The following is an 11,347-nucleotide window of genomic DNA, read 5'->3' as shown; positions in this document are numbered from 1 at the left end:
AAAATAAGTCCTTCGGCGTGCGAGAACCCAAGACATAGGTCGAGTACTGCCACAACAGGACACAAGGATTCATTAATCGGGTATTAGTCGAACCCTATAAATGTTACAGCTTCTAAGATGTTGTCTACAATCTTGCCTTCATACGGGGCTGTGATTTCTCTTCTCGTCAGATCGTGATTTCATCAACGAAAGTCAATGAACGCGTGCTAACGTACATCAACGAACGTATGCAAACGAACAATAGAAGCGCGTGTAGTCCTTCCTGTTTTGCAACTCCGTACGCCGCTTTCTTCGGCCTTCAGCTGTGACCTCGCACAGCCGCGAAAACCCGTTTTCTCAACGCAGGGAATGACACGAGGTTCAATGTGTGCCCGCTTCCTCCTCTCACCCTCAAACTCACTGACGGTGTTTCATTGTGCTCTGCTCGCGTCGACAGAATGAATCCTCCTTGCAAAATATTCCTCGTACCTGCCCCACGCCCAGCTCAGTAAAACGAGTTGGGTCAGTGAGATGAGTTATTTACGAGGCCCCGCGCAGGTAGCGTCGGGTGCTCTTAAAAATACCCACAAAGCGTGGCGTTGCTCCTTCAATGGCGTGCTCGCACCTCGGGATGCTCACTCACACTGCGCATCCACAAATTTGAAGTAGAACAGGGATTTCACGGTCACTGTGGCAACAAAGATCTGCTCGCGCCGAGTTTCACCAGTCTGCAAATGAGGACGTCGTTGGTTTTGTTCTTCGCCTTCCTGCTTGTCTTCTGGCAGCTGTGGAACTACCTCATTCCTCTGCAACAAGTCAGCAGGATAGTCGGTACAGCGTGGATTGTCCTGACTCTGTCCTATACGCTGTCTCGGTTAGTTTTCGGACGCGTTTTTGTGAGCGAGGTTGGCGGCGAAGGTCGGGCGCTGCTCATCACGGGTGAGTATGCCCTCAAGGGACTGTGCATGTTTGGTGTGAATGCTTTTTTTTTTAAGAATCCCACTTGAGTTGATTCTGAATTTCCTATTTTAAAGCGATATACCACAGGGCAGAAAAAGAAACAGTGCTAACTGGCTCTCAACTGAACTCATCACTCCTACATAATGGTAACAATAGTGTATGTATCAAACACATACATGACTGACAGTGTAAACGTACGAATTTCGTGAAGTAGGCGCTTTTTCGGTAGTATTGAAGTCGGACAGTACACAAATCACCCAAGTGTGAATTAGACTCTAGAGATTGCTTAGGGAGGAAGAGTAACAGATAAGTAGTAGTAGTAGTAGTAGTAGTAGTAGTAGTAGTAGTAGTAGTAGTAGTAGTAGTAGTAGTAGTAGTAGTAGTAGTAGTAGTAGTAGTCGACTTCACAAAACGCCAGAAATCCCGACTTCGTGCGTTTTATCCTGTAACTTCGCAAAGAAGACGGAGCAAATTGATTACCATGATAATAATGGTGGTGGTGGAGGGGGTGATGGCGATGACAACGATGTCATAATTACTGCTGCAATAATCCTACTCGTTAACACAGGTACCCGTTTAAATTTTTGTGGCTAGTTTTGCGTTGTCCAAAACTGCAGCAAAAGTTAGACACATGCATGGACATCATAAAGCCGATTGGCAAGCTCTGATACTGAGCAAAATAGTCATCTAAGACCAAATAACGTGATCTTTAGGGCAGAACATTCATTCGTGTGCTAACCAAATTAGCGGGAGGTTCACAATGCTAAGTCCTGTACTGGCACATCATATGATAGGAGCATGTGAGTTTCTCACTGTGCTCGTTAGTTTACGAGTCTGCTACGCTGAACATATTTTTATGTTATTTTACACGTCCCAAAGGCTGAATCTAGGCTGTGTTCGAAGCGTCCAAAGAGTGGTAGATCTTCACCTTTTTTTTACAACCATGCTGCAAATTTTTAACAAATTGCCTTTTGTGTTATCATCCTAACTGCTATACTAAATCGCTATGCAGCATGATGCGAGTGCCGCAACGCACATGCAACCACGCTGTAACGCTTTGTCATTGCAATGAAGTGCTCATCGCTTGAATGTGAAATATATGCTGAAGAAAGTTGCTTAATGAACGAGAGAACTGTAAAAGGTCTAAAGAAACCATTCAGAAATTGTGTACACAGAAAAGCTGCTGCTATCTGTGTACTGGCTGATATAAAATACGTGAGGATTAAGTATTTCAAGTTGCCCTAAATGTTAGAGTTGTTGTGCAGTCGAGCTTCTTTGTTGCTGTGGTATTTAATTACTTCCCCCAAATATTTATACCTATGTGGGTGGTATGGCGGAAATCATGTAACTAAATTTCTAGAGCAACAGAGCTTGCCTACCCCTTAGTGACGAATTTGATTTACAAGTGCACCCTATGTTCCCTCGAACGAACATCATGCCCCGTATACATGTTTACAGCGGATAGTTCCTATACACATAACCTCATATTTGGGGAACTTCGTTGGATCTTTCACTATGAAGATTTCTTGAGGAGTAGAGAATTTGACAAGTACGTTAAAATTCACGGCTCGGAACAGCACAAAAGATGAAGATCAAGAAAGCGAGACGAGAAACATGGCGCCGTCATTGTTGTCTGTTTATCTTCATCCCTTGCCCTGAATTTACATGTCCCAGTTTTGTATTCCGGGTCATTTCTTCTTGCGTATGTGAGAGCTCATCTCGACCGCAGAATACTTTCACTTTAAAAAGAGAGAACAAAAGAGATGAGAAGCGCAGGCATGTTAACTGGAACACAATCTTCTGGTTTGCTACCCTACAGGTGGCAAGTGTAAGGGTGAAGGAACAGCTGAGAAAGAAAGCAGACACGCTAAAACAGTTGACGAGGGGGGTTAGTCAAGGAGGATTACAGCCTCCTATTAGGTCACCTGAACGTAAAAATTTCAATGGGGCTTTGCTCATTTCAACACTTCACCTTTCAGGATGCGACACGGGATTTGGTTATCGACTAGCGAAGCGACTCTCGCGCAAAGGCTTCCTGGTGTTCGCCAGTTGTCTCAGTTCCAACAGCGCTGGCGCAGAGGAGCTGAAGGCTCTTCCACACGTAGTTGTTTTGGAGCTGGATGTGACAAAACAGGAGCAAGTGGACAAAGCCTTGGGTACGATAAAAAAGCATCTCGGCGAAAGGGGTAAGGCACCGTTTGTTCGTTTTTATTTTCTAGAGCAACATCACATGCTTTGTTTTGGCTTATTGCGATAGCCATTATTTGGACACTCCAGGCGTATTTCTGCCGTCGGCGTTGGCATCGCCGTCGCCGTGAGGATCCGTATGAGTGAAAGTGTGTGAGGGTAAGCCGGCGAACGCGGTTCAATCTCGCGTACGCCATCGAGGAACGCGGCCAGGATGCGTGCCCTCTCCTGTGGCGCGCGAGGCAAGGGTCAGGCGAGGGAGGAGGAGCGTTCTTCTCCGGCGGCTGCCAGGGTGTCTCGGTGTCCTCCTTGCCCACCATTCCGTACGGGGAACCAGCGCTGGAGTTTTCACGGCGCCTGCAGCGCCGCCCTGGCGGTCAGAACGTGCACAATGCAGCCTCCCCCGCAAACGAAAATTGCGTTGCGTGCCCTTAAAGTCGAAGGAAAACAAAAGGGCGCCGACGATACTGTTGCGTATACAAGTGCCACAACTAAGTCGGGATGAGGGAGGATGTATCCTTCTGCGTCTTTCCATCTAAACCCTACGAACAAGAACGGAGGCGGCGTTGGATCCAAGCAGGCAGGCGAGCGGAGTAAGCTCCCGTCTTGTCGCCCTGTCAAGCGGTGTCGGGCTGGTTTCTAAATCAAATTTCGCGTGTATCCTTGGTTTATTCGATAGTGAAGACGGTCAGCCATGGCAGACAGTACCAAACAGCAGAATCTGCTGTCGGTATTTCGTCGGAAACAAAATGAGCAATAGCATGCACCATCCGGCATATATACCATTTTTCCTTCGCAATGCCACCGCCAAGCCCCTTCCAACGCCACCGCACCAAGTGAACGATGCGAAAGGTAAAAATTATCCATTCATTGCGAAGAATTATGTGGGAGGGAAGCTGCCTTGTAATACGAGTTGTATGCGCATAGTGCCGGCGCACGCGCGACTAAGCCACCTATGTGTTTATAAAAATGCGCATGCGGATGAGCACTCGGCGCTGAGATGCATCCGGCAAATTTATGTAATTAGTGCTAAATATAGCCAGGATTGTTACGGATGAAGCAGCCGAGCACTCAAACCTTTGCTTGCGCGAGTCAGCTGATGCGATAAAGCTTTCTTCTCCATTGACTGCTGTGGCGAAGTAACATCAGAATTTTTTATGTCTTGCCAGAGAAATATGGAATATCTTCAGGCCAACTAATACTTACGAAACCATAGCGCAGCACGACCGGAGCCATAACTGCTAGATTTGCGAGGCAGGCAGCCACGCAAGCATGGCATCGATACACGACGCAACCGTTAAAGAAACACACGTGCTCGCCGCGACGCACTGTGAAAAATATATAAAGTTTAAAAAGCTTCTTTCGTCATTTCTTCACTTGATGGCGCTAGCTTCTTTACAAAAACTCCACTTGAAGCGGCGCGAAAACGGAAATATACGAACTATAATACGGCTGCGTATATGTGTGTCGTCTGGTTGTGCGGCTGGAATATGCCGCGTTTCGTCGCCAGGGCGGCGTACAACGCACTCTTTTCGACGCGCCGCCTATCCAGCGCTGGTTCCCCACAGAGTGGAGACAGTAATGGAGGTGCCTATTACAGCGTTACAGTGTTATTACAGCGGAGGTGTCTAGCCAGGCGAATCGCGGACGCCGTAGTAGATGCCTTTGGCGGACACCGTAGGGACGCGTTGCCGGCGCTCGAGTGTCTTGAACGCATTCTGCGACGTGGCCAAAGCGGGCGCCCGAGCGGGCCTCATCTTCGAAGCGATCTGAGATGTTTGCAGAGTACTCGTAATGCACTCTGCAAACGTCGTATGCTTCGTATGCAGCTTCGTATGCGCATTTCGACGTTCGCTTTGAAGCGACAGATGCACGCAGGTCAATTGGCTCGCGGCTACCACCGCGATTCCACAGGCAGTTTCCACAGACAGTGTTTTCACAGACAGTTTCTGCTGTCATTGAGCGAGATGTGTTCACGTTTACCTGTGCGCGCGTGGTACCGCGCTGGTTAATTTATGTAAAACACGTTGACGGGCTAGTTCATTGGAATCTATGACAGAATGGCTAAGCGCGGCTGAACAAGGAGGCAGGCACGCAAAAACAGCGCTGTCTGTGTGTATCTGTTTCTTTCTACGTCCTCGTGGAGTCACGCTTACAATTATATCATTGTTAATTTTGGTTGTAAGCGAATGTTTACTAGTTTACACGGCCGATAAAACTACTATCCTAGCTTAATTAGTACAGCTATCTACTAATTTGCTATCGTAATCAGTGCTTCGCCTTTGGGGCTGAACTGCGAATTTTTTAGTTCACTTACCATTTCAACCACAATCAATTTACCAGCCTCCATGGAAAGGCGAAATACTATGAGAAATGTCATGACTTAAGCAATGTAAACAACCAAATCGAAACAAAGGAGTACATCCTTTTTGTGGGTGGGGTGGAGGTATCCTTGGAGGGCAACTCCACAACTTGCTTATGACCGGGAAAACACTTTTCTCTTGTATAAGCTCTAATCACAATAAGAACAATGAAAACAGTTTGAGGTAAATAATATGCAAGGAGTCAATATTGTGCCTTTAACTGCATGCGTGTTGATGAAGAGCTCCTGCCGTCGCCAAGTTTAGTCGACTTGTATTTCGCCATGTCATTTCCGTGAGCAAAAGTAAACGTCAATAATGTGGATGTAAGACGTGAACATTTTTTTCCACTAACAGTAAAGCAACATTGCGCCAGATAATAATTCAAAGGCCGCAAACAGTGAAATGCTCCATTTTGTTATGAACGCTGCCGTAATGTGGCAAATGCTAGAAAAGCTAGACGTAAAACAATAATAATAAAACGGACAGCCTTTGCCGCGCAGCAAGAAAATAACTATAATTATTAGGCCATTATGTTATCTATGCATTCCTTATGCAAGTGATATACTGCTTGTCGACTTTGATATGGTGCATATTGCCGCTCAACCACAGTGTCGTATCCAAATTTATTGCGCTGCATAATAATTAAGTAGGCTCTGGAAAGCCGGTTGGTTTAGTGGGGTTTTGTTACGAAGGTAAAATACCCTTCAGCTCTATTTTGTAGTCCCTTTTCTCTTCTAAGTAGCATAGGCGCAGAGGCGTTTCCGCAAGGCACAATTCATATGCGTTTAACTCTCTCGTTTTATACTGTATACCGTTGGGGAAGTTCTACATCGCAAAATACACTTTGAAAGCAATCGTTGACGCCAATCTCCTAAACTCACGCGCACAGTGAGAAGAACCGCGCACATACTTTTGAGAACAGATCATGATGATGATAAGATGAGATGAGAGAGAATGCAGTGAACAGATGATGAATAGTTTTAAGTGACGCGACCGCATCGCATGCTACAGAGTAGCAAAGTCAATGAAGCTAAGGTCTACACTCGTCTCTAAGATAAATTACGGTGCATAGTGACAATCGTCTGACTCCCGAAAACTTCATGCGCAATATTTCCAGTAACAAGGTGGAGAGGTATGTGGACAGGGAAAAAAAGAAAAGAAAAGAAGAAAATTAGTCTCACCTACACTGAATGCACTAGCGCTGAGAACCCACCCCACAGTCGATGATACAATTAATATATGAAAGAGACCTAGTTTGCTAAGTATCAAAGTACACGGTCAGAACTGCCTATGGAATTGTCCCACAAAAACAGGCAAGGATTCAAAGATGTGGAGAGGAAGGCTTTCTTTCTGCTTTACAGGAAAATGACGATATCGGTTTTTATTATTCCCCTTCCTCGACACAGAGCTCTGGGCGGTTGTTGCGAACGCCGGCATCGCAAGCGCCGGCCTTTTGGAGTGGCTCACAATGGACACGGTGATCGACGTATTCAACGTCAACGTCTTCGGAGTCCTTCGAGTCATCAAGAAGTTCCTACCTCTCCTGAAGAAATGCAAAGGCAGGGTTGTCGCTATCGCGAGCCCATTAGGTAGGTAGAACAGCACACGCGCGTGTTCTAAAAGACCCAATCGCGCACTTATAAGCTCCAAATTGAAAGTATACATCGTGGGCAATTACTCTTGGGTTGACGAGGAATAATTTTGGGGAGCTGGCGTTCTTTAACATGCACCTCAATGTAAGTACGCGAATGTTTTTGCATTTCGCTCCCATCGAAATGCAAACGCCGTGGCCGGGATCGAAATCTCTGCCTTGAGATCTGCAGCCTCACGCATTTCCACAGGGTAACTGCGCCGGTTATTCGTAGCCGCGCGCTACTCTTAGATTGGGGGGGGAGGAGATGGGCAGTTTCGTTTTAACATTGCGTCAGCAGGTGACGCTCACCCCACAAACACACAACGCCGACGCATTGTTGCCTATTGCGGTACGGATGCTACTTCTGTTCTGTGCCTCTCGTGAGGAAAGATTCTGCATTAAGTAAAAATTTTCCTTTTTGCTCCGCCCTGGCCGTTCGCTCCGTTGCTGTGCCGTCAGAGTGGCGAGTCACCGACGACGTCTTAGTACGTCCACACCAAAGCACTGCACCATCGCTTAAGCAACCGTTAACCGTTCTGTTCTAAGCCACTAACATCACGTTCACCCCTCGCAGCTCCGAAAAGCGCCATCGCCTACCTTGCTTTACTTTCTCCTCAAAGTTGCTTGCGTCTAGTCAAGTGAGGTGCTTCTCATCATAGTTGTAACAATGTACCAGGATGCAATTGACCATTGACAGTAATAATTTGTAAATAAACGTCATCCCCGTAACAACCTTTTTGGTGGAAGTGCGGGGTATCGACCCCCTTACCTATCTCATTGTGCGCAGCGATTGTTTCAATATGTATCTCGGGCCGTTTGCTTGAAAATTATGTCAACTTCATCATTTATTTGTCCTTCTTTTGCTGATAGAACCCAAAAGGTTTATGCCCTAGTGAATTAACGTTAACTTTGATGTCCCAAACCTGAACACAATGCGCGTACTATTTCTTCATTTTCAACAATCACTCACACATCGTAAACCCTCATCTATGCTAGATGGCAGCCAACTGTAGGCAATTAGAAGTTAATTATCTGCGACTGTTTTATGAAACCAACTATTTTCTGAAAGCACATTCAGTCTTTTCATACGGTGCACTGTACTTGTGCAGGAATTCAGTGCCCAATGCCTTTTTTGTTAACAGTAACTTAACATTGTCGTGCAAGCTGTGGATGTATATGACTGGCAGCGAAACGGGACACGGACGTAATACCATGGTGCGAGGCTCATATTAATTTCTGACTGAAATAAACTACCAGAGCAGTGTTTGCTAAAAACCCTAATTTATAAGTAGGTCTACCCATTCGTTTTTTTACATTTATAGTGATTCAATGATAGAAACTTCGCAATCTACTCATTTTTGTCGTGTTCGAGAAAATGAGTGAAATGTACTACGTTTTTAAAGTTTTCTACTTTCTCTCATACTTTTTGCAAAATCCTTTACTTCTTCAGCATATAACTAGAAAGCGCCATCAACTTTTCTTGCGAACGAGCGATAGGTGCCTTTCTTTTATTTTGGGGCTTAAGCATAGTCCAAAGCAGATTGAACACTTCGGACCTCAGGGACCAGATGTCATCTGAGCCCTTATAAAAGTGTTTTGAATGTGGGAACAATGTGTCTTTTTAATCGCTGTGGTGTTCGGATTGCCTGAGCAGCAAACCGGTGCGCAGGCAAACACGCACCGCGCCAGGAATTTTGAAGGCTGTTGTATTGTTTTGGTGCTTCGCAGAGGGCACATTATAGAACTAACAAGTAATGAACCCGTGCTGGCAAAAGAACTTCGCTTAAGATACCTGTTTTGCAAGCTTAAAGGGTCTGCTAAATTCTACTTATTGATCAAGCAAAAGCCTACTACTACTTCTTTATGACCTGTAGCCGCACTGTACTAGACCTACACGAGCTCTATTGGATGTTTCGTTCGCTTTACGTCATTTTTTCGACCCATTGCAGGCCACTTCACACTCCCCATGAACGTGCCCTACTGCATGTCGAAGCACGCCGTGGTATCCATGATGGATGGCCTCCGCCGAGAATGTTATGGCAAAGGGGTCGACTTCGTTACAGTGGAGCCTTCGGCTTACCGGTAGGTTGACCAACAGTAAAGGTAAATTAAAATTATTTAAAAAGCGGGTATAGCCACAAATCTTTCACAAATCTTGATTTGTGCCTTATAAATGTCTTACATGTGTATATTACAAAACTATATTATAAGCCAGCATAAGTGACAAGTTTGTTGCCCTTGATTTTCCGGTGGAATAACTACATTATTGCCAAAACAATATGCTAATAATAAGCCACAAGGTTCAAGACGAACTTAAGCAATGCCATAGCCACCCTCTAGTTATGCAGGATACTCAGCAGTCTATATAAAGTTTCCCTGAATGTATTTTCTTAGCTAGACATCCATGCACTGGCCTTTATGCCATTAACATTCTAAGGGGACGCTCAGCGTTTATGACCATGAACGGTTAGTTGTATGCTTCAAAACGGCATGTAAAGGGAGTGTTAATTCATTGTTTATTGTGCCTTTCCCACGTCTAGGACGTCCATATTTAAAACCGGCTCGGCTCCCATGGACATCGCGCTGCGAGAGTTCAAGCAACAAGATCCAGAATCCATCGCTGACTACACTCACCAGGACATAGAGGACTGGCTTAAGACCAACGATAACACCTTCAGCACTTTCATGAGAGAAGACCCTGAGGAAGCTGTCGACATCATCGAGAAAGCAGTCAGGGAAACTTGCCCTAAGTATCTCTACCGGTCACCCTGTGGACGAGACGCACCCTACATATTCCTCGAGACGGCATTACCCAGTGAAATAACTAGCCTAATCGCTGCCATTACCCGGAAGATTCAGCTCAGGATGAAGTGACTGCCCTAGTCAGAAATGAATTCGTGAAATTTTTTCACACGAAATGTTGTCATAATGGTACTAATGTTGGCGCCAGCTGCAAGCAAGCCTCAGCAAATCAATCACCAGAGGACTGTAACGGCGTGAAGCTTCTCTGTTCAACCACAAAGCTGAACAATGCGCCAATAATTCCTGCTCATGCGAACATTGCTCTGAGGTTTTTAGAAGGGCTGGACATTCTGAACGTTCGCAACGCACGCCATGTTACCCCTTCAGTCACAAATTATGCCGGAGTCTTCTTAAGGCAACCTAAATTATGTTTTTTTTTAAAAAACATGCCGCAAACATTGCACGCACGAAGGGTGAGAACTGTACGAGTTGGAATGTGTGCATGATCTGCCAGCGCAACAAGTAGACATAGACGAAAAACAAGAGGCGTTCACGGGCGCTATGACCACTTCTTGTTTTTCGTTCGTGCTAGCTATTGCGATGAGAGATCATGAACACATTCCAGAAAGCACCCTTGGAACTGCACCATAAACATATCACTCACATCAAGCCAGCCGTCAAGTTTTACAAATATTATCGCAAATATTGATCTCTTATACGTAATGCGTTAAATTATGGAAATAACTTTAATATTAGTCACAAATAGATGCGTTGGTTATTATTTTATCGATTGCCTTCTGACGCAGTAATGAATATTATTTACAGCAGTCACTTCGATCAACACGTCTAATATCTCGTCGAATCTGGTAGCTTGATGAAAAAAGAGCGCTACGAAGACGAGGACGAAAGAACAACATGTACGACAGACAAGGCGCTTCGCTTACCTTTTTTTCATCAAGTATGCTCAACCAACTCGCCCACATCAAGCTTCTGCTGAATCTGGTAGCGCACACTTTATAATACCCTGATTCTGCATTACCTTCCACTCGCATGATTTCTCACGTTGACTTATTTTTTTGAGGAATGGTTAAATTTACAGTCTGGGTTATCTTCGAATTTTATTTGAAGTCACCAGTCGGAACATTCAAAAAGTAATTTGCCTTTATATATGGAGACACCGTCACCGAAAGCGTTACATTGTGTAGTTTAGTGGTAACACACTACCAATGAAATGCGCTCTTGTGGGGGGTTCCGCTTTAATTTCAACACCTCGTGTTCTTTAACCTGCTCTCAAAGCACGTTTACCCCATCCCTTATTCGAGCTAGTGGCTTTGCGTTCACTTTTCTTGTGATATGTATGGCATGCACTACCGGGCGCAAAAGAAACGCTGACGGAAATGTGATTAGATCGGACAACAAACCAGTTGTTGAGTGGCACTTTTCCTGTCAGCTTGTGTCGTCCTTCCGAGTCACTGTTCTTTCT

The 11,347-nt window shown here is 45.2% G+C and overlaps 1 protein-coding gene across 1 annotated transcript; it reads left to right on the top strand.

Moving 5' to 3' along the window:
- Window positions 1–420: 420 nt before the first annotated feature.
- Window positions 421–10,691, top strand: LOC126544643 (short-chain dehydrogenase/reductase family 9C member 7-like). Its single transcript, XM_050192085.3, has 5 exons — window positions 421–918; window positions 2,919–3,125; window positions 6,896–7,078; window positions 9,072–9,204; window positions 9,663–10,691. Exons 1-5 carry the CDS (start codon window positions 714–716, stop codon window positions 9,994–9,996), a joined length of 1,062 nt encoding a protein of 353 aa, XP_050048042.1. The 5' UTR covers window positions 421–713; the 3' UTR covers window positions 9,997–10,691.
- Window positions 10,692–11,347: the final 656 nt, after the last annotated feature.

This window comes from Dermacentor andersoni, chromosome 10, assembly GCF_023375885.2.
Source record: "Dermacentor andersoni chromosome 10, qqDerAnde1_hic_scaffold, whole genome shotgun sequence".
NCBI classification, from domain to species: Eukaryota; Metazoa; Arthropoda; class Arachnida; order Ixodida; family Ixodidae; genus Dermacentor; species Dermacentor andersoni.
This window is presented reverse-complemented; position numbering and strand designations above follow the sequence as displayed.

Coding starts and splice junctions, on each gene's coding strand:
- LOC126544643 (XM_050192085.3), top strand. CDS start 714: ATGAGGACGTCGTTGGTTTTGTTCTTCGCCTTCCTGCTTGTCTTCTGG. Junction 919..2,918: donor TCGGGCGCTGCTCATCACGG/GTGAGTATGCCC, acceptor TTCACCTTTCAG/GATGCGACACGGGATTTGGT. Junction 3,126..6,895: donor AAAGCATCTCGGCGAAAGGG/GTAAGGCACCGT, acceptor TCCTCGACACAG/AGCTCTGGGCGGTTGTTGCG.